Source organism: Poecile atricapillus, chromosome 1 (genome assembly GCF_030490865.1).
Source record: "Poecile atricapillus isolate bPoeAtr1 chromosome 1, bPoeAtr1.hap1, whole genome shotgun sequence".
Lineage (NCBI taxonomy): Eukaryota > Metazoa > Chordata > Aves > Passeriformes > Paridae > Poecile > Poecile atricapillus.
The window spans coordinates 27,392,267-27,416,034 of NC_081249.1; the positions used below are offsets into that span (position 1 = coordinate 27,392,267).

At 37.3% G+C, this 23,768-nt stretch overlaps 1 protein-coding gene across 1 annotated transcript in view; it reads right to left on the minus strand.

The window, feature by feature from the left end:
- GCC2 (GRIP and coiled-coil domain containing 2) overlaps positions 1-23,768 on the minus strand; it is a 30,153-nt gene extending 6,385 nt beyond the window's left edge. Inside the window, exons 1-19 of the mRNA XM_058843689.1 lie at positions 23,668-23,768; positions 20,749-20,811; positions 19,993-20,077; positions 19,229-19,296; positions 18,005-18,109; positions 14,732-17,203; positions 13,994-14,063; positions 13,204-13,304; positions 13,025-13,123; positions 11,348-11,467; positions 9,784-9,948; positions 9,292-9,396; positions 8,556-8,718; positions 7,077-7,177; positions 6,870-6,947; positions 6,045-6,182; positions 3,923-4,044; positions 2,173-2,349; positions 778-995 (exon numbers count right to left, since the gene is read on the minus strand). Coding sequence (XP_058699672.1) covers positions 778-995; positions 2,173-2,349; positions 3,923-4,044; positions 6,045-6,182; positions 6,870-6,947; positions 7,077-7,177; positions 8,556-8,718; positions 9,292-9,396; positions 9,784-9,948; positions 11,348-11,467; positions 13,025-13,123; positions 13,204-13,304; positions 13,994-14,063; positions 14,732-17,203; positions 18,005-18,109; positions 19,229-19,296; positions 19,993-20,077; positions 20,749-20,811; positions 23,668-23,673 — 4,456 coding nt within the window. The 5' untranslated portion in view covers positions 23,674-23,768. The remainder of the gene's footprint in view (positions 1-777; positions 996-2,172; positions 2,350-3,922; positions 4,045-6,044; positions 6,183-6,869; positions 6,948-7,076; positions 7,178-8,555; positions 8,719-9,291; positions 9,397-9,783; positions 9,949-11,347; positions 11,468-13,024; positions 13,124-13,203; positions 13,305-13,993; positions 14,064-14,731; positions 17,204-18,004; positions 18,110-19,228; positions 19,297-19,992; positions 20,078-20,748; positions 20,812-23,667) is intronic.

The window sequence follows — 23,768 nt, forward strand, 5'->3', positions numbered from 1 at the left end:
TCCAGCATGCTCCAAAACCTGAGACAACCTGATAAGAACACCAAATATTTACAAAGTCATTTCCCTCCATCTGTCTGACAATGCAAATACTGCAGAATAGGTATCAGTGATGCAGATTCTAGAACAGAACAGATCCAGTTGGAAGTGACCTACAAGTATCTAGTCCAACTGCCTGACCACTTCAAGGCTGATCGTAAGTTAAAACATTACCAAAGGCATTGTTAAAATGCTTCTTAAAACACTGACAGGTTTGGGGCATCAATCACTTCAATGGGAAGCCTGTTCCAGCGTATGGCCACCCTCTCAGAAAGAAAATGCTTCCTAATGTCCAGTCTGAACCTCCCCATGGCAGCTCTGAACCAATCCCACGTCCTGTCCTTGATGAGAGGAAGAGCTCAGCACCTCCCTCCTCACTTGCCCCACTCAGGAATCTGTAAGACAGCGATGAGGTTGCCCTCAGCCTGCTTTCCTCCAAACTAGACCAACTCAGAGTCCTCAGCCGTTCCTCACAGGACACTCCTTGCAGCCCTTCCACCACCTTTGTTGTCCTCCTCCAGATGTATTCAAGGACCTTAGGATTCTGAAGTGACAGTAAATAGTAACCAAGATGCATTCCTGACTTGGTATCTGTGGACTGATACAGCATGCTGCAGATTTTTCAGAAACAGTTGCTGGTGATTTTACAGAATCAAACACTAAGCATGTTTTAGCTTCACACTGAGGTACACAAATCTGTAAACAGCCCATGAAAACTTGGTACTCAAGCCTGGAAGTTACCTCTAGTGCTTGGTTCACTCTTGAGTTGGAAGAGCTGAGTTTCTACTCTGGAGAGTTGCTGCTGAAGTGTTTCTACTGTCTTTCTGTGCTCTTCTTGCAAATTCCTGACCTGATCTCTGAAATTGTTCCGGAGAGCTTCATTCTGGGCTGTCAGCTGACTCAACGCCTGGGCGTGCTCTGTTTTGATGACCATGTTCTCAGACTGTATTGTGCAGAGCCTGAAAACAGTGCATGCACAAACAGTAAGACACAAACAGCAAAACACTGTAAGTTTTATATTTCAAAATTTTTACAGTTTGAGGCTGTCTTCAATTTTCATGTGTATGATTATCTTAGAATGACTACGTGTGCAACTTATTTTCATTTAAAGTCTTCTTTTTACAGGGAAAATCTGAGACTGAAAAAGTTACACATTACTTATATGAATGCACTGTGCTATAGTGCTACTCTCAACTTCTATTTCAGAACAAAAAAATCAGACATCTTTGGATAAATAAATAAAGCCACAAGCAATTAAACAAATGCATTTATGGAAAAACTAAGCCCAGGACTTACCTTTATAAGCATACAGACTTAAACAGAGCCAGAGTAGAAAAGACCAGTGTTTAGGTGTAAAGGGAACCTACTGTGAAATGGATTGTTTCCAGAAAAATGCAGAACATAATTTGATAGACTACACTGATTCATTATGTAGCTATGAGGAACAGATAAAACTGTACAAAGACCATGACAAGAAGTCAATAGTTCCTAATATCAATCTGTAATTTCTAATTAATACTTCACGTGAACTTCTTTGTACCCAAAATGGAGAAGAAAAAACAATGATAGACTCTTTCTGAGAAGCTTAAGTATTAGGTGATTAAGTATGTGATTTTACAAGAAGTGATACAGATTAAACAGATTCCTTTCATTTTGAAAGAAACAGCAAACTAAGCCTGTGGCAAGCACAAACTTAAAATATAGTACTTTCTATAAGAAAGGCACTTGGTGGACAAGAACTGTGTATTTTGTCAGTGAACTTGTTTGCTTTGCATAAAACTTAGTTTTTTTAATAGGAAACATCCATAAAATTTAGTAAAGCAGTACAACAAAAATGCGGTGCTGGGCATTAAACTTAGAAAGAGTCAATGTGCTTAAAAAATGTTAATTTTTAGATCTGATAGTTAAGAGGTAGAAAGCTTGCAGAAATCTCAAATTCCTTGATCAGCTACTATTTCATAGTCATTGTAGAAACTTCTGATGGCTTGTGAAAAATAGCAAACAATCCTTTTGAAAATTCCTTTAACTTTCTCAACATGCTCTTTCTTTGTGAAGTATAATTATAGGCTTATACATACTAAGATCTTAAAAGTCAAACAAAAAGAATATTCCTATCTATTCATCAGTAGACCATACTTTTCACGGAGTTCTGCTTCTTTTGCAACAGTCTCTTGCAGCATCTTATTGTGTCTTTCCAGCAGGGTGTCATGTTCAGACTGCAATGTCTGGAGTTCAGAGGCATTCATCTGTGAATTATGCTGAGCATCTTGCAGCTTAACTTTAAGTTGATCTATCACCATTTCCAACTGTTCCCTGTACATGGAAGAAAAAGGAATACACAATATGCATTTAAAATAATTACATTATTTCAGAACCTATATGATATCCACAACATTTTGGATAGTTGATCCAATTTGCATATTTATTAATAAATCAACACAGCATTACGACCAAAATAATCTTAGAATGTGGCTACAGCAGAAACAATCAGATCCTCTTTCAACATAGATACAAATAGGTTTGCCACATCCCAATGTGAACTACTGGGAATGAAACTATTGGGGTAGGAAGCATGACTGACAGCACTTTGCACTTCAAGGAGGGACAAGACAGAAAAAAAATAATATATGGGATTTGGATGGGAGAAAGAAATTCTTCTTAAAAGTGGTGAGGCTTTTTTTTGTTTATTTAGTAAATGCATATCAGTTCAGTTAAGACCAAATGCAGAGGCCAAATGACTGGAGTAGATTTTGAGCAAATTACTAGAAAGCAGCATCAAGTCCATAACAGATAAACTCTGTTGGTCAGCAATAATTCAAAATCAGAAATAGCAGGAAGAAAAAAAAAATCTTAAATCACACACATTCTTTTTTTACTGATTTCTGTATTTATACACACAGACACCTCCATTATCTCATGAACTGTGTATCTCACTAATGCCTAGAGTTGAGACTTGTAAATAATTTCTTTGGAACCATTTGTCATCTGTTTATTACTTATTCAATTTATTTCCAAGATGGTTCCCTCTCACAAAATAAGTAACAATAACAGAACTTCTTCAAATTCTGCAAAAAGGAGAGACAAAGAAATGCAACTCTTATGGTTTGGTTGCTTCAAAAGCAAGAATGTTTCCAAAACGCCAAGCCAGGCCTAAACCCAAGTCCTCTAAGAAGGCACAAGTCGCCCTCTGGTGGATTTTTGTCTGCAATTGCCGGTACTGACTGAAGGTCTGGGTCAGAAACTAATCCAGACGTTTCACACAGAAAACGCCCAGTCCATCACCAAGGGAAGCCACCAATGACTTATAAAAATAACTTACAGAAACTAATTTACTTTTGCAGTGAGTTGAGACATTTTCTGAAGTGAATCTAAGCTCACCTGGCTTATGACTGTACTTAAAAGATTTTCAGGGAACTTTTGGTAGTGTAACTCTTTTCTTCCAAGTCTTTCCCCCCATGATACAACATACAGGATTTCATAAATCTACTGGAAATGATGACTGAATTGCCGTCCAGAGCTTTACCTACACTAACCCACTCACTCCTGAAAAAGTTCAAAGTGAGCTCAGCTGAACTGAACCAATCTGCTCTTTTCCTCTTAGTTGCAAATGGCACTTGGCTACCTCACATCAGAGAAAACGCCATGTCAAGTCTATAAAGAATGTGCCGACTAATTTCTGCTCATGAGAGTCATAAAAAACTTTTCAAGACCTTACTTCTCCTTCTGACTGTAACAATAGGTACTCTACACAAAAATAATGGTTAAAAAGACAAATCCAGCCACTAGAAATGGATACAGCAACATGACAGTAGAAGCTGATATTTCTTCTGTTCAGCTAGGCAGTGCCACAGTCAGATTACAGATCAAGTAAAAATGTTAGTTTTACCTTTCTTGTTTGGCTCCTTCAGATTCTGTCCGAGCAGCAGATTTATTCTTTTGCTGTTTTAGAACATTATGAACACGGACTTTGTAGCTCTCAAATTCAGATGTAACAGATGCTTGTTCAGCCTATCACACAGAAAACAAATCTGTTAATTATACTACTAACTATTGCTCCCTTATTTCTCTATAATAAAATGCATCTTACACCAAAAAAAATTAAAACCACCTGCTGCATTTCCTTCTTTAAAATAGATAATTAAAACAGTGACCACTGTAACAGATAATGTTTCTTTAGATTTTAACTGAGAATCATATAATGTGGAATATGAGACACTGATTTTTAACATACTGGTATTAAAGAAAAGAAAGAATACTTGAAAATTCAAAAACAGCATTCAACTGAGAGATTCACAAGCCAGGGGTTCTATGAACAGCTTTAAATGAAGGCAAACATGACAGAAAATACAAAAAAGATAAAATTCTGTTTCTCTCCAATACTATTATAATTCTGTTTCTCTCCAACACTCTAATGTGCCATAAAGTTATGCATAATTCTGGAGAGTTAAGTTAGTCTCACAATGGTATTACACAGCACAAGTTATAATATTCTAGTTGACTAAAGATGTTTGGTCTGTCTTTTCTTCTAAATTCAGCTGTTGCCTGAGTTTCTGTGGACATATAGAAAATTGCCTCACATCATAGTAACTTCATCCTTCACTGTACACTATATGGCAAAGATTACTGCCATCCTTCCAGTACTCATGTTGCAGATTCCTCTACAAAAAAAATCAAACCCTGACACAGGTTTTCTTTCTTGGATCTTGGGACAAGCTCATGGATTCATTAGTCAATCCCATTTACAGGTAACTAAAATGCTCTAATCTCCAAGAGGAGGATTTCAGAAACTTTCCCTTCAGCTGAACAGGTGACTGAAATTCTACAGAACTGACTCTGATTAGCCACTGGTGCAGATTTTCTATGTCTGTACATTTGCAGCCATTTTCTTTAAATTAATCCTTTGCTTTTCTTCCTGTCAAACTGTGTGAATATTTGTAACTCCTCAGGTACACAGCCTTAAATGTCAGCATGACTTCTGTCTTCTGCTATCTGCTTTGGTGTCCACATTTCCTTTAGAGGAAATTTTCCTTTGCTAATAACTTTGTAATAACATCTATTTTCCATATGTAGGGCATCTAAACAGGAAAGCTAATCTTCCACAAGTTCAAGCCATGCCATATGAAAGATCTACAACCTTGCTGATTTCACAACATCACAGAGCAAGCCACCATAGACAGGTACTGTAAGCACCAGGTATGATGAATACATTTCTAAAACCATGACCCATGTGTACCAGCACAACTAAGGCAAACCTCCTGCAGCAGCAATCACAAAGTTTGTCCATTTCACTTGAGCTTTTTAAAATGTAGAAGTCTTTTTGAGAGGCTGCATTCAGCTGCTGCTTACTTGTAGGATGCACACCTACCATACAACAGTGGAGTGTAGTGAAGTGAGCTCCATAAAGGTGGTTTGAGCATAACAGTCCTACTATACTTAGAATCTGTTTGTCTTCAACGCAAACACTGAATTGCAGGACAACCAAACAGTGTTATATGAGCAAAAAAATCCCAGAAATAATAATAAACTTCAGCAAGTGTCAGTTTTCCATGTAGTTCAGCTGCCAATTAAGATGCTCATATTTCAGCATATGAAAAGGTCCCTGCAAATATATTTTTCACAGCTTTTTTTCTTTAAAGTGGTATCTGTGTTAATTTGTCTTATATGAAGGAAGTTATATTCCTTTTTTTCATTTGTGCCCTTTCCTTTAAAGACTTTTCTTCTCCCTGACTGTATACTTACTGATCATCTTAAATAAAAACTGGCTCCCCATTACAAGTTTTTCCCTAATGGAAACAGAAGTATGCAACTCCAGATGTATCACTCCAAGTGATACATGACAACCAGGACAGGCTTGTCTTTTATACCACCACTCAATTACTGGGGTAGCTTGCTATTCCTGACATACAAAAAGAGAAGAGTGAAAAATCTGCAAAATATTTTTGAATAAGCAGAGAGTGCAAGTAATCTCCCTTCTTAAGCCTTTAAGATTACTTCTTCCACTGGAATACCTGGGCTGCTCTGCACTCTTCTTGCAGGGCTGCAATTTTTTGCTGGCAAGCACTCATCGTACGCTGGTGCTGCTCTGAAGATGTTCGCAGTTGTTCCTGAACTTTATGCTTTTCTGATGTCAGTACAGCCACTTGAATCTGAAAAAGTCAGTTGAAAACTTCACTATCACAAAAAATTTTCTTACTTCTCCAAGGGAACATGCCAATGAGAACCTAGAACTCTATTACAATAAGTCCTGCACAGAACTGGTGAATATAAAATTAAAATCCAATAGAAGTAGAAGGAAAAAATAGACATGGGATACCATGTACTAATTTTTAAAAAGTGATGTAGTTTAAAAAGAGAATTGAAGATAAAATTACAATGCTGGGGTGGCAGCATCTAAGAAAGCCAACCTCTCTCCCTTCCCTGCTTCTTTCATAACATTCCAATCTATTTCCTCTCTGTATACAGATGGACAACATTTAAGATTTTTCCTGACAATGTTGTGCTCTTCTGTTTTTAAACCAAGCAACTTCCATTTTTAAAGAATCTTTAAAAAATATATTCCAGTTACAAGCTTCAAACTCCATAGTCCTGTCCTTTGCTGGAAAGGGAAAGAGGAAAAAGACAGGGTAAAACTGCTTAAAGAAAATCACAGAAAAAAAAAAAACTTGGTGAAAGCAGCAAACAGACAAAACTCATTTAAGAAAAAGAACCAGTAACCTAGAGGTAAAAATAGCACCTCTTTATTCTTCAGCCTATATTCCATGTGCCCAGTACAAATCACACCCTTACAACTTAAATGAGAAGACTTGTACTAATAAAAAAGTGAAGTTTCTTGCCTTATAGGCTTCCACTTGCTGTTGACTGGCTTCCAGTTCCCCTTTCAATGACGCCTGCAACATTAGATGGTCACTTTCCTGCAAGACAAAATTACCTGGATATTAAAAAAAACCCTCCAAGCCTCAGTAACTTAAAAATTTAGCTACCAGCTGTTTTTTTAAAATCTAGTTTAAAAAGAATACACAGTCATTAGCATATGTACTTACTGCTTGTTTTGAATCAGCTAGTTCTTTTTTGGTTTTCACCAGGAGTTGTTTTATCTTGGCATTTCTTTCCTCATCCTGTTGCATAGTTGACTGAAGTGATTCTAATGCAGAAAATAACAATTATATGCAAAGGAAATGTCCCCTCTTATTTCCTTAAAAATGCTGGAAAATATTTAAACAAATTCTAACAGATTCCTTACAGATTTGCAAGAACTGCAAATATGTAGCTTACAGTAACTTTAGTATTCTTTTCCTAAGTTATCACAAAGATCTCGTAAGTGAAATGTTTTTAAGATTTACACTTGAGCACAGGAAGAAATTGAATTTTTAATCACATGGTAATCAGTAAAGTTTTATTAGTGTACATCAGAATGAAGCCCTTGTCAGTCACCAATATTTAGAACTTATTCATAACTTAATCAGGTAAGAAACACAGTATGTCAGGCAGGCAAATTGCCTTTTAAGTGATGAACACTGGATTAAGTGATTGATAATCTAGTAAAAGTTCCTCTGAGACAAAATTGCTTTCCTAATACAACTTGTTGTGGTAGAGTTGTTAAAATGTTGTTAAATTAGTTTATGTTAGTAGTTGATAGCTTGAAATATATATTTTCCCCTCTTTTAGTTGTGATTTCCCCCCCACTTCTCTTTCTCCTAATTGTTTACCTGGAGTCAAGTTACCATGGTTACTGAAGTTTTTTTCCTCAGCTCCACTCCGAGAGGCTGGATAGAGTGGAGGGGAGACCCTGCTGGCATTTCCAGCTGCCTGAAATTTCTTTAGCCCAGGAGACTCTTCTTTCCAACACGGAAGTTTGTAACTTTGTTTTTCCTGTCCCAGAATGCCTCTGAGCTATGGAAGCTGAGAGGGCATGCTTACCTTGCCTTCCCTTTCTTTCCCCCCTGTGTTGCCAGGAAACCAAGCCCCCCCCCCCCCCCCGCCCCCCCCCCCCTCTGTGGAGAATACTCCTACACCTTTGTGGGCATTTGAAGAAGTTGGTGTCTGTTATTTCTTATCTTGGTGTGTGTAACCTCGATTCGTAGAAAGTTTGTAAGATGTACTAACTGAGAAAAATAATTGGTTCCCTCTATGATGTTCCCTCCCTCCGAGAAACCCTGTTAAAAGAGATCCCCCAGACCCCAAATCCTTTGTCTCTCGTGCTTTGGATTCCCCTTCACAGAAATAAACTGTGGAATGCAAATCAGAGAGAGAGACCCCCCCTGATTTCTTTACTTGCTCTATAGACTTGAATTCTTGAAGACAATCAGTGAACCCCACTAACATATGCTGGCTCAAAACCCCAGTGAAGAGAAATATCATCACTGAGCTAGCTGGGCCTCTCAAGAAGTTTGAGTCACAACTGTTTAGTATTCCCTGCAAAGCATACCCTCCCTTGCTTACTTAAGAAGTTGTTTCTGAATTGTATTTTTTATCACTGCTAACTATATCATTGCAACTTTTGCTGCTTACAGTTTACTCACTTATTTCTTCCTGTAGGGTTTCCTGTTTCTGTTTCTGAATCCCTGTTTCTTGCTCAAGATCTTCTATTCTGCTGTCTTTATCAGTAATCTTCTGATTAAGTTCTTTTACTAGCTTTTCATAATCAGCTATTTCCATATCCATCAGAGTACTCTTCTGAGCATCCTGCAAGGTACGCAAAATGAAGTTACAGCTTTGTTAAGGCTGCTAAGATTTTTGTAATTCTGTACAAAACTATTGCCCATCAGACAAAGATTTTGTCTCTGTCCATATCCACAAATGCCAACCATCCACTGGGTTTACATAGCCTCAGAAAATAATCCGTTTTCAAATGAGAACCAAAAGGTCTGAAAACCCTGTTGCTAGTTTTATCAGTAGGTATTTTTTATGTATTAATTTCTGTCATCTTCAGTCCTTACAACCAAGGCAATTTTGTAACAGTGCACCATAAATGTACTCCAGACATCTGGATTCTATTCCTATTTCTACTCATGAAGGGCCACATAACCATCACACCCAAGTTAAACAAACAAACAAAAAGTAGAAACAAAACAAATCCCAAAAGTACATTTCAGCTCTCCAAGCACACAACCAGGGGCAAAAGCTGTCACATTCTCCCTTTTACAAACCTCTGGCTTTAAAATCCTCACAACAGAAAGGGAAACAAAAATTCAACACAGCCAGATGGGCCAAAATTTTGGGTAGTCCATTGAGCACTAACAAGGACAGCAACTCTACCTTTCTGGCCAGCTCTAGTTCTTGCATAGTTTTATGCAGATGCTTCTTTTCCTTCTGAAGTTGCATCTGAAGCTCCTCCATTTCTCGGAGAGCACCACTATGCTCCTGAAATTTAAGTAGTTATCAATTATGCAGTGCAATTTCAAAACAGATGTCAGCATCTTTCTATACTTAAGACACACACACACACACGTACACACAGACTTGTGTTGTACAAAGATAGTTGATTCCTTTTTTAGGAAATCACTGTGAACCAGAGAAAAATAACAGTAATATGATGTGATTTTCACATTCTGTATAACTACCCCCAACCTGAACTGACAGCCTTGCAAAGTTCTTTCAATTAACAGACCAAGTTTTCAAAAAAGTCAAGTAACACGGAGGGAAAGTGTGGAACCTGATCTATAAAAACACAGTTTACAAAGGTCTAACAGAAATCATATCCAATGAAAGTAATGCTTCAATCCATTCGCAGTCTCTGTGAAGTACTACCTTTGTTTTCTGTTCTCTCAGAAGCTTTTCAGCTTCTAGTTCTTTGTCAGCCTTTGCTTTGGCTCTTTGTATCTCCAGTATCTGAGTTTCCAGCAGCTTGGCATTATTTTGCAGTGTTTCAACACGGGCCAGGAGATCTTCATTAGCAGAGCGTAACTGATCATGCTGAAATTAGCACAGTGGAATGATAAAAACATAAGCTGAACTTATATGCAATGTTATCAGGGAAAATATTTTCTGTACTTAAGAAAAAATACCCAACACTGATTTTTATTCAAATCCCATACAAACAACACTCTTACAGATAAGTCTTGTCCAGCTTAATTCTTTTAAACCAGATTAATAAACAGGTGAAATTAAAGCCATTAGCACATTTTGGTTATTTCATTCAGTTAATTTTCTCAGCTTTCTGTAAAATGGCAGGAATCAAAAGAAATGTGTAAAAATACCCCAAAATTTATGCTTTCTGCATTATTACCTTCTTCTTGCAACAGTACAGTATTTCAATACTTATTGCCACACTTCAAATACAGCTGCTGTATTTATAAACAAATGATCATACTATTAACTCCTAAAAAACACTGAACTGCAAGTTTTGACTGAACGACCAAGTTTTCCACCAGTACATAGTAAGAACTGTACTGCAACAGGCATATTTTTGCAATGACTTTAACAGATTTTAATCTGTCTTTTTGACACCTTTAATGATGTATCCTATTCTTTATTTTGCCTATTAAGAATGAAGTATAAGTGAAAGATGTCAACTACTTAAACAGTGTTTTATTTACAAATTCTTTATAACAAACTTGAAAAATGCAATGCCAGCACAATCAGCAGAATATATAGTATTATTTCTTATCTCTTCCTATGCCCTTGACTACTGGCTTGTGTTTATAAGGAAACAGTGGCCTAGGTGGATCTGGTATATGGGGCCTGGGAGTTTAAATCCAAAATGCCAAACCTATTGCAGCTAGCTTTGCAAAAATATGTCTCACTGCCCCTTAATTACCATCTTAGACTCCTCTGAATGCCACTGTATTACTCTACAATGCATCTTAAAGTCTCATTCTTGTGAAAAATGCAAAATCCATAATTCATTTAGTATATTTAAACACTCTGTTGATTAAACAAAAAATTAAAAAAACCTAAAGTCACATTTTGTTGAAAAAATAGAAGAAAAAATGTCCCAGTTAAAGGTTACTGCACTGAAAAGTTAAGTGTGCAGTCAGAGAAACAGTATAAGTTTGATACTTGTAGCAGAGCCGTAGATCCAAAATCAAGCCAGAGATAAGCTGCTCTTCTCTCTGAGTTGACCCGGGATAAATTAAACACTTTCTATTGACAAAGCCAGACATTCTAGATATATTTATCTTTTTCACTGCCCAGGTAAGATATCACATGTTGAAAAAGAACAAACAAACCACTCTAAATTTCAAGTCATTATTCAAAACACACTTAGGTTATGAAACTATAGTAACAATCAGATGATTAAAACTTGCACCCAATAGGCAGAATTAATTTTTATGGTACTTATCAATAGATCAGACCCACATCCAGAACTGACCTGCTCGGATGACACCTGTAGCTGTCTTGTGAGGTCATCTATCTGACGTTCAAGATTATTTGCTCTGCCTTTTTCAGAATCCAGCTCTTCCCCTTGCTTGTCATACTCGATCAAAAGATTCTTAACACATACAAACACAAAGCCATAATTTTTTTATAATATGTATTGCATAAGCACATTCTCTACCTCTGAGAATTTCATTATATAAGTTGTCTTACTGCAACATCAGAAATATCAGAATGAAATTAAAGTTATCATTCCATTACAGGCTCTGGGAGAAACCCCTTTCAGTTCATGACATTCTAGAATAATTCAGATTGGAAGACAGCTCAGCAGGTGTCACATGAAGCTCCTGCTTAAAGTAGGGTCAGCAGTGAGATGAGACCAGGTTGCTTGCTCAGAGCTTTGTCCAATCAGGTCTTTCCAAGGACCTACCTCCAAAAATGGAGATAGCTATTCCACTGGGCAACCTATTCCAAAGCTTGACCATTCCCATAGCATAAAAATGTTTACCCATGTATCCAGTTGAAATATCTCCTTTCAATTGAGGACTCTTATCTTGCACCACAATTAATAACCTGACTCTCCTGCCTTCATAATGTCTTTGTAGGTATTGGAAGACTCCTATTAGGTTCCTTTGAAATTCTGTCCAGGCTGAGGAACTTCTCATCACTTATTCCAGACCCTTGACCAACCTGCTCATTCCTCCACTGAAGTCACTTCAAGTTATCAATGTCTTTCTTGTATTTGGGGGGAGAAGGAGGGACAAGGCTGGACACAATACCCTCAATAATCTCATGGAATCATTTAGATGAGAATTGACCTTTAAGATCATTGAATCCAACCCAGCACTGCCAAATCCACCACTAAAACAAGTTCTTATGTGCCATGTTTACTTTATATACTTGTATATGAAGTGCTTGCTGTGTTTACTTATACTTTAAATACCACCAGGGATGGTGATTCCATTGCTTCCCTGTTCTAATGCTTGAGCACCCTTCTCATAAAGGAATTGTTCCTAATAGCCAGTCAAAACCTCCCCTGGTGGAACTTAAGGCCATTTCCCTCTGTCCTATCTTGTTCCTTGAGAGAAAAGACTGATCCCCACCTGACTATACCCTTCTTTCAGGTGGTTGTAGAGAGCAATAAAGCCTTCCCTGAGCCTGCTTTTCTCCAGACTACACCACCTCAGCTTCCTCAGCTTCTCCTCCTAAGATTTACAGGGAACAGCTATCTCTTGGGGAAGCAATGCTGACTCATCACGTGCTCCTGCTTCATGTGCCCAGAGATGTGTTCCAATAAGACTTGCTCCCAGGAGATTACAAGTTTGTCTCCATCATTTAAGGATTTTCAAACTGATCTTCAATTTTATGTACATTGCAGAATTCACAGGGATTTGTTTTGCCTAGTAACACACTGCTTGGTACGTATGGTGCTAGATTCAAAAGTAGATTCATTCCAGCAGAAAGGAAGTGTCTCATTCTCATCTGACAGCAGCTGCACAGTTCCCTTAAGAGAACTTTGCATTTCTTGATTCTGGTATTTAAGTGCACTGACACAATTTCTTTCACCAAACATAGTGTGCAAGTAAATAGCAATGTATCTCCAGTCTAGGCTTCAAACTCAAAGTATTTTCCGATAGTTTACTGTCTTTTGTGAATGCAGCATTATTCTTACCTTATAGCTTTCAGCTCCTTGGATTACATCGTTCATTGAAGTAGACAATTGATCTTTTTCTGATTGAACCAACTCCAACTGTTCCTTCAGAGTCTGCATCTTATTAAAAAGAAGAGTGTGTCATTATAACAAAGCCTTCCATGCAGAATCTTCCTATTATTAGGAAGAAGTAAGAGTACCTCTTTTCGGCTGGCATCTAATTCTTTCTTTGCTTTCACAGCAACCACTTTAATTTTGTTTAGCTTCTCTCCTTTTTCGGCAGATTCTTTTTCGAGCATCCCTAAGATAAATACATAAGAAAATTAAAAATTACACCTTTTCATTTCTTCCTAAGAAGTGAAATGAAATTAAATTCAATTAAAACACAAATATCAGCATGACTGTAAAACCAACCAAAATATAAAGCAGGGGGAGATGTTCAAGTGTTTCATTCAATTAAACATTTAATTTGAAGCTAAAACATCCAGACACACAGAAAGCTTAGGGACAATCTTTCAACTGGACAATCTTTCCCTGCTTCAGAAGCTCCCATCACAATTAAGAGTTATATTCCTCTCTACTTCTACATAAATTTAACAATGCAGAAGCATTTTCCTGTTAATGTGTTGGGATAACTCCAATAAAGCAACACCAGTTTTGGCAGTGTTGCTTCTCTTTCCTTCTCGTAGCCTCAGGGATTCTTACTGATAACCTTCCCAAATTTAAAAACGAAAGATTAAATCCACTACACTATTTATAGACAGATATACAGAGGAAGAAAAAGCCTTAAAAAGTATCAAATCATATCCAACTTAAAACTGCTAACATTTTAAATCCCCAATGGAAGGAATACTGTAGGAAGATGCATTAATATCTACTTCTCCATCTTCCTCAACTTGCAGAAATAGAGGACAATCATGCAAAGAAAGAAAAGGTAACAATCCAAAGAAGCCAAACCATTTATATATATGAAAAAAGGGAGAAAGATACCAATTTTTTCTTGAAGCTCTGCTACTGAAGACTGTTGATCAGTTTTCTCAGTCATTGTCTCCATTAAATTCTGTATTATAAACAAAGATACAAGAAGTATTACAAAAATTTCTTTGTGGTACCTATTTTGTCCCTAACAAGCCTCCAGAAGTTTCAGCTACAGCTAAAACTGTCTATGTTCCTACTACCACGAAAGCCTTTATGAGCAACTTCATATTAGCTTGGTGAAAGTTATGTTGAAAGCAGAACATTGCAACCTTTTAAGAGCTGCTTTCCATCCTGTCCAAGGACAAAAAAGGGGAGACACCCTCATTCTATAGCTGTCAGCTTTACAATTGTCAGCAATTCCCAAGACCTGAAACTAATGCAGATCAAGCAGCTTTGTTTGAGATGGAACCACAGAAAGTTAGAGGTGAAAGATTATCAGGTCAGTCCATCTAGTCAATTGATTGCTTCAAGGGATATTGATAAGAAGAAAGGTTCAAGTACAAGCAACTTTTGTCAAAAAACATTATGATTGGTTTTGTTTTATTTTTTTTTTTTCCTGGGTGAAATAAGGGATTTCTGAGGTGCTAGAAAACTCAGAAATACGTGCTTTCTAGAAGAGAGACTCACTTTTAGGCCAAGGGAAAAAAACAAGGAAAAAAAAAAGAAAAGAGAGAATTGAAAGTATTTTTTGAACCTTAATTCTGAAGACTTTAGAGGTTTAGTCTTTATACTTCAATAACAAAATATAACCTTTAGAGAACTCAGTTCGTCTTTCACATTTCTAAGCTCAGTTTCCTTTTGTTCCAGAATGAAATTTAGGTCGTCTTGTTTTTCAGATTCTTTTTGCTGTTCTTGTATTTGATTTTCATAAAAAGCAAGTTTTTGATTGATCTCTTCAGTATTAGCTAAAAGATCTTGATTTTCAATCCTTGTTTTTTCACTGGCATTCCTCAGCTCCTGGATGTCACGTTGAAGCGCTTCTTTTTCAGATACCACTCCTTCCAGTTCTTCTCTCAAGAGATTTTTTTCTTTTTCAAAATCCTGAATAAGGGATCTATGTTCTCTATGTTGAGCTGCATTTTCTTCCTCTAATCTCTCAACTTCTCGCTTCAAACTAATTACTTCCTCCTCCTTTTGTAGAGCAAGGCACTGCTCTTCTTTAATTTTTGATAAGCATTCATTTGCAATTTTTAACAAGTTAAGAGAATCATATTCTTCATTAGAATCTGAAATGCTGAACCCCACCTGCTCAAGTAGGTGGTACAGCTGAGTTCTTACAAGGGATGTGTGCATTTGTTCATTTTCAAGTAGTGTTGATATATGATCTTTTTCTGCAGTCATCATTTGTAGTTTCTTTTGTAAGTTTTCAGACTGCTCTTTCAATACTAAACAACCATCTTTTTCAGATGTAGCCTTTCCCAGCTCTTCACTTAATTCACCTTTTTCCTGAATGAGTTTCTTATTTTCCTCATGAAGAGCGTACACTTCAGATGAAAGTTGCTCTTTATCACGCACCAGAGATTCAATCTGTTTTTCTAGTTGCTCTAGCATTTGAGCATTTTCACCCTTTAAAGTTAAAGCTTCGTTCAGTCTCTCTGTTAATACCTCTTGCTTTTGCTTCAGGTCATTAATGTACTGTTTAGCAACATCCACTTCTTGCTGAAGTTCCTGAATTTTAACTTGTTCTTGCTTGCATGTTTCCTGAAGGGTTTCTCTCTCTTCACCCAAGCATTTTACATCATTTAAAATATCCCTGTTTTGATCAGTAAGTACAACTATCTTTTCTTCCAGTTCTCTTATAGTAATCTCTTTTTGGTCAATAGAGCTTATCATTGTGTTATTGTCCTCCTGAAGACTAACAATTTTACATTTAAGCTCTTCTATCTCTAACTGATTGGATGACAATTTTTCTACTTCTTCCTGGAGGCGATTTACAGTTTCAAGAAGAACATCCTTTTCATTGAAAGCAGCCCGGAGTTTCTGTTGCAGTTGACTGACATCAGAAGCTTGCTGTTGTTTCATTGATTCAAACTCCTGGCTGATCTTTCCAGCAGATTCGCCTAGCTCAGCCTGTAGAGTTTCCATTGTTTCTCTCAGACTGTTGTAATTGGACACTGCTTCTTCTTTCTCCTGAGTTAGCTTTTCAAGTTGTTCTCTAAGTTCCTGCATTTCAAAAACGAATGCCATCTGTTCTTTTTCAGACCCAGATAATAAAGTTTCATTTAGTTCAGAAATTTCTCTCTTGTGTTCATCTTTCAGAGTCTGAATCTCCAATTTGTGCTCTTTCTCAGCAGTTTCATAGTGCTGTCCCACTGCTTGAAGCTCCAATTTTAGTTTTTCAATTACACAGCAGTAATCTTCTTTAGTAAGCTGCAATTCATTTATCTTAAAGTCCAAATCTTCCCTCTCATGAAAGTACTCATCCTTCATACGATGGATTTCCTCTTCCAGTTTTATCTTGACATTGGTCATATAAGTTAACTCATCTTTTAATATACTATGTTGGGACTGGAGTTCTTCTAAACTATGCTCCAGGTACCTAACTTTTTCTTCCATTTTTGCTTCTACACAAGGTTCTTCCTGTGTATCTGCAACATCTATCTTGTTTTCTAAATTTTTATTTAAGACTTCTCTCAGCTGCTCCAAGTTATATTCATGCTGGTCAGTTGGAGCATGCATTTCATCCTTGGCATTTTTCTCGGCCAAATTGTGCTGTAACTGATTTATTTGATTTTGCTTTTCTTCATTCTCTTTAGATGATACTTCAATTTGATGCATTAGCTCTGACACCTCTTCCTGATGCGCAATTTTTAATTTTTTAAGCTCTTCATTCAGATTTTTTATTTCATTATGGTAACACTGAGAGTTGGTTTTAATAGTTTCTTGCAGATTTGTCACTTCTTTGTTTTTGTCTTCATTCACATCTTCCAGCTGCTTGTTCAGACACAAAATTTGCTCCTCATAAGTAGATTTAATTCTTTGGACATCATCTTGTAATCTTTTAACTTCTTTTTGACTGTCATTGTAACATTCAACCTGTTCCACCAGCTCCATTTGTTTCTTTATTTGTTCTTCTAATTCCATCTTCAGCTTTTTTAAATCCTCATCATACTTGCATTGTGCATTTGCTAATTCACTCTTCAGAGCCTTTATTTCTTCCAGAGAGTCAAATCTTGATTGTTCCAGTTGCTTCTGCAATTCTTCTGTTTTTGCCACTGCAGCCTAAGCAAACAAGCAAATTATTAAATACTGGTTAATTTAGCACACCGAATTTCCAATAGAACTGTTTACAACAATGAATTAGAAAATGTCACAGTCTAGTTTTAAAGTCTGATATAGCTTTTAAATATCTAACTGTATTAGAATAACTCAATTCAGAAGACGCTGCACAGAGTATAAGAACATTTGCAAAATATGAAAGGAAAACTAAGTCCTAAATCATGTTTACCAGCATAATTTCACAAAATAGTCATGACACAGTTCAGCTTTAGCAACTATTCTGATAATATAGTAAAGATCAGATTACTTTTAGTGCATCAAATTCAGGTATCTGGAATATAACAATGTCCATCAATTGCAAGCAATTTAGTCTTCACTTTACTATTAATTGAGATTATTGATATAATATAGATGCCTTGACTGACAGGCTCCTTCTTATGAATATCTAAAGGTAAACATGATATGAATATCTAAAGGTTTACCTCATAAAGGTAAACCTGTGCTCCCATGGAAAACCAGAGCTGATTGATTGAAGTCTATGTAGGCTGTTAATGCACAGACTGAATTAATCTTGCAGCTGTGGAACTAGACAGTGTATATAATAATTTTTTATTTATTACTATGAACTAGGTGGTACAGAGAAAATATGCTTTAATATATAAAGCCTTTATATTTACATTTTTTTAAGAGACAGAACACAGGTAAGTGAAGAAAAATATTAAAATTAAATACACAACAACCAAACCTAGAAAATAAATATAATTCTGAAACATTTCAGAAATGTTCTGTGGCCCATTTCAGTACCTCTGCTTCTTGCTTTACTTGAATATTTTCTTTTTTCAAAGCTATGCACTGCTGCTGACTTTCAGCTTTTTCCAGAAGCACAGCATCCAGCCTTTCTGTGAGAGCCTAATATTAAATGAGAAAGATTATTGAAAGAACAGTTTCTTAATAATGGAAACAGTGATTTTTGAAAAATGTAGGAACTCACATATTGATTATGACCCTTTTTGTCAAATAAGAGCATCAGTCTGGTTTTAAAAATTGCTTTCAGCCCAAATGCAAATGATATTAAATAGGTAGACAAAAACAATGATGCTGGGTTCTTTTAAAAATTGTACTTGTGATCAGCTAATTTTTTATTACAAAGTGGTGGCGGTGAAATTCCCTTTCTGTATAAAAGAAATCTACATCCAAATTATTCTCGAATAAAAACAATTCTCTAATTGAGAAATTCCCCCTCACTACCAATTTTCACTTTCGTATACTATGATCCTTATCCTGAGAAAGACAGATCCTAGAAGTATTTCCTGTGACATGCAATTTTATGTGTTTCTAATCTTATCAAATGACTGTCTCAGAACTTTTCTAAATGGCTGAAGTCTTTCTACAATGGTCACTCCAAAACAAACAAAAGCTGGTCTAACCAGCCACACAAGGAAAAGTCTTGCTGGGGACATTTGTACTCATAGAATAGTTTGGGCGGGCGGGGACCTTTAAAGGCCATTGAGTCCAAAGCCCCTGCAGTGATCAGGTTGCCCAGAGCCCCATTCAATGTGATCTTGAATATTTCCAGGGGTGGGGAATCTACCACCTCTCTGAGCAACCTTTTCCAATGTTTCATCATCCTCTGTGTAAAAAACTGTCTTCCTTATATCTAATCTAAATCAACCCACTTTTAGTTTAAAACCATTACTCCCTGGTCTATTGAAACAGGCCCTGCTGAAATGTTTGTCCACATCTTATAAGCCCACTTTAAGTACTGAGGTGCTGTGGTAAGTTCTGCCTGGGAAGTGTACTACTCTGTACTATTCCTCACAGAACCAAGAGTGTTTGCTGGCAAGTTGAGTAAGGACATGAGGGGAGAAGGAAAAAAAACACTTTAGGAAGTGTCTTGGATTCCTGTAGATTGGTTCCATTCTATTTGAATAATGGTTTTCAAGCTCTTTACCATTTACCAAATTACTTCTATGGATTTATTTCAGCTAACTTTACATAATACAATAGAAACACATTACATATTCCTACCTGAATAATATCATCAGCTCCTGCAGTAGCTGCTTTAGATCTGAGTTCTTCAATTTCTTTCTCCAGCTCTTAAAATGTAAAGAAATTTCACAGTATGAAGTGATGCTGCATCATAGTAGCAAATTTCCAGTAAATCCTGTGCCTGACAACACTTCTATTCCAATCAGAGACATCTTTCACTTCATCAGTTTTTGTTTGTAACTAACTGATAGAGAGGACTAATGGAAAGAGAACAAATATTCAGCACTACTTCTCCAGTCCTGACATCAAGCATGGTTTCCTGAGGAATCAAAACTTCCTTGCTTGGATAGAGGGGCAACAGACAGAAATTCTTCTGATGATGATCTTAACTTCTTTTCAATGGTCAACTTAAACCAGAGGAAAGATACTCAGTTTCTACTATTTCTCTAAAAATAGGCAGCAAACAGAAGAACAAAATCTTATGAATAAACACACTGAGGAAAAGGCTGGTATAGCTCATCTCTGTATCCTTATTGTTTCAAACAAGAGGAAGTGACGCCAGTCCAAGTAGTGGGCCACTGGAGGAAAAAGGACCTGACAAAAGCAATGCCTCTTTTCTTGTCTTTCTTAATCAAGTTACTTCAGTCCTTATCCTCTCACCATAAATAGCAAAATTGAAGAAAAATAAAATCTAGTATTTTTGCCCGGAGTCTAAATCTACCTATCAAAAACACACAGTGATATTTGAAAAGGTCAGGTAGTGCCAAGCATTAAGGCAGAAATTGCACTTTCCAGTTAGATACCTGCACATCTTGACTTCACTTTCTGTATAAGCATCATTTGCTTTTTTGCAAACTTGATGAGGTCCTCTTTGGGCAATGTGTCCAGCTGTGAAGAAAGTATGTATCAGAGAAATCAGCTTTCTCTAACCCAGAGGGAAATAGAAACAAGACATTTTAGCATCTGACTTCCAAGAAGCTGAATTTTAGGACAAGAAACTCTTATATACATTTTCAACAAGAATAACATTTCAAAGAAGAATAATGTCAAAGTTACAAAGTTAATGTGATGTTCTGTTATCCAATTCTGTTATTTCAATTACAGTAAGATAAACTCCTCCTCATTCTGTATTTTTCTGAAACAATTCTGGAGCACACTATTGGGCAGCATCAGTTAGGAAAACTCAGGAAGGATTACAATTCAGTACTACAATTTGAACAATATTTTGAAAACAGCATGCTGACCTAACATTTTCATTGTTTAAATTTACTTCCAATATATGCAAAGATGTCTGTGTCCATTATGAAACAGACTGCTGCCAAAACTGGATGCTATTAACGATTTATAAAATATAACAGGAAGTGAACATGCCAAAAAGAGATATCTTCTTCCTCATGGTTTCCAAAACACTTCATCTTAATGTTTATAAAATAATTTTTCCTGTCTAGAAGAAATGTTAAAAATATCTTTGTCTTCCTATTAGTCACAGCTTGCATGCTAAGCTGTAACCCTTGCAACTACTGATATCCAAATGAATTAGGTTTGTGGGGACTGATTACCTTTGATTTCCCTGATCCTGGTGTGCCAGTAGATGCCACCATCTCCTGCCCAGCATCTTGAACCTACAGCAAAATGAAGTACAATCTGGAGTAACAAACTTTTCAGTGTAAGACTACCAAAAGAACTAATTGAAAGTCTTTGAACAGAGACCAACTGAATATAGCAAAAGCACAAGAAAAAAATTAAAATAATAAAACAACACGTATTTGTAGGATTAGTCAGAAAACAATGGAAAAAGATATACTGTGATTATTGGAACAGCAGAATGGAAATCTCCCAGTGTCCAAACCAGTATGATCTTATGTTTCCATTACTGAATGGACATATAAAACTGATACAATATTGCAAATTCATTTTATTTACAAGCAGTTTCAAAAGCATGACTCACTATCTTGTTCTTAAAAGAGCCATTTAAAAAGCACAAGAAAACCAAAACAAAACCAACAAATCCCAAAAATCAACAACAAAAAACCAAAATAAAAAGAACAATAACAACAACACAAACAAACAAACACCCCAAAAACTTGTAGAGGAGTTGCAGTTAAATCAAACCTTGGGAACTTCTGAACCACATAAGCTCCTAATCTTGTTTTGTTTCCTTCTTCAACACATTGATTTATCACTACAATTGTTAGCCTATCAAATATATTCCAAAAGATTTGGCAAAGTCATGGCTCATTTGGACAAATTATAACCCACTAGATTTGGTGGCCTGACAAATAAATCTGAAAAGTTTCTTCAAATTCTAGGCTACCTATCCCTAAAATACATGAAAAATGCCTTCTACTATAAACTTCCACAGATCTAATCTAGGAGGCTGTTACTTTACAGTGCTTTATATGAGATATGCTTACATATAATCAGGAACACAAAGAAACGTATACAGCCATGATGTGAAGGAAAAGGGAACAGACACTTCCAATATACAAGGAATAGCATTTCCAAGCCTCGACCTTTATCCTGCTTTTTTCTTCATACTATCATATGTGCATGGGTATAAAAGTGAAGAGCTGTATATACAAATATTTTTATTTTTATACATGTAGATGTTTTTGTTTGTATACACACGTGTATGTATACACACATACCTTCACTTTATTTTGCTATTTTTCTCATTCTGCCCAAAAAAATCAAAACCCTTACAGCAGAAACTAAAGAAGAATCAAACTGGATCTGAACACTGTAAGAATGGACAATCACTAATAATTTAGACAGAACAGGTGATACAGATAATAAAAAGCACCACCTTTAGAAATATGAGTTCAAGTACAAATCAAGGACAAAGGCAGTTATAGTCATTTATGCAGCACATATGCTAACTGTTTGTTTTTGTTTTTTTTTTTAAGATGGCAAAAGCAAACTTTTTAGGAAAAAATGTGCTGTACAGAATCAGAGAAAAAAAACAACTATAAAGTTAGTTTTAGATCTTCTTAGCATGTAAACTTTGTCAACATTTACACTCCTAATATTTTAGTCCCTGGACAGCATAATTAATTACGACAAACTGCATGTACTGTTCAGAAAATGACAGTTCACCACTCTCCATACTACAGCAAGGTCAGATGAATTTTCTTCTCACAATAGTTTTACTCCTTTAATCTAATACAGAGGCAGACATACTGTGTAAAACAATGCAGACAATTTTGCTGTGCTGGTAACAGAAAACAGTTCATGTAGAGGGCTTCATCCACTTGCGTTAAGAGAAAAACAAGAAAGATGAGCTACCAAAAAAACCTGAACTTTTCATTGATTAGTCGCATCCAAGCTGTGAGCCAGCAGCTACTAAGCATGCTTTTAAGACCAACACAATCCTGCATGTGTCCTTTCTAGTCCACCATTCTGAAATCCAGATGCTTCCATAGTTTACTGATATATATATATAATATATTTATATATACATTAGTTTTTTATACTTTTTTCCAAGCCTACTTTACCCCCTACACTAAGGGGTTTCCATGCCCCACACTTCAAGGTGTTCCATGTATTTCAACTGCTATCTATCCCTTACTTTTGCAATAGCTTAACATACTCTTAGCCTAACCAATGCAATATATTAGCCTTTGCTGTAAATTGTGGCAGTAATAATGGCCATCATGAACAGCAATTTTCTGATCAGTGTGCAACTATCAGACATCACCAACTCCAAGTGTACCAAGTCACATCAAAATGCATTTTGAATTATGATTGCTTCAACCAACAGTGGCATCGGACCTCTATTGGAATGTGGTATGCAAGCAGCACAGACACAGCAGGAGAGTTAATTTAATGCGTGAACTTGAAACTCTTCAATGTTGCCTTTGGATCTGCCTTGGTGTTTACGAAAGCAACACCAGATACAGACACTTCAGCGGTTTTATTTGCTTGTGTTGGTAGGTGTTTCATAGTTGACGTACTATTAACACATCGGGTCACCTCAGTGGAAAAGGAACCCTTGTTCGCCCGTGGGTGCTTTCACAGAGTAACCACCCGAGGCCCTGGCCGTGTGTGACCCCAGTGTCGCTCCCCTCGAATCAGCACCACTCGCTCTCCCCAGCCCGTGCCAACAGGGCGACGTCCCCACCTCCAAGCAGGAGGGGCACTAAACAAGCCCCGTGTAGCCCGCACCGGCGCTCGCATTTCCGCAGGGCACAGGCAGCGGCAGGGCCCCCCTTCCCACCCTCGCAGCTGCCGCCCGCCGGGGCCGCGCCACTCGCGGGGGCTGCGAGGCAGCGGCGGCGAAGGGCGCACTGTGGCCCGCGGGTTTCTCCGTCCGTCACTGCGGGAAGGGAAAGGAACCCGAGGGGCGGGAGGGGCCGGTCCGCACCTTCCCGGTGCCCCGTGCTGCATGCCAAGGTCACGCACCGCCCCCTTCACACCCGCCTCAGCTGCGGTGACCCCGAGGGCTCCGCGGCCCCTCTCCCCCCGCCGCTCCGCCTTACCTCCATGGCGGGGCCGGCCGGCTGCAGGGGCGGGGAGATCGCGGCGCCACAGCCGCCGCCAGCGCCGCTACATCCTCCCCGAGCCGCTTCCGCCTCCGTCA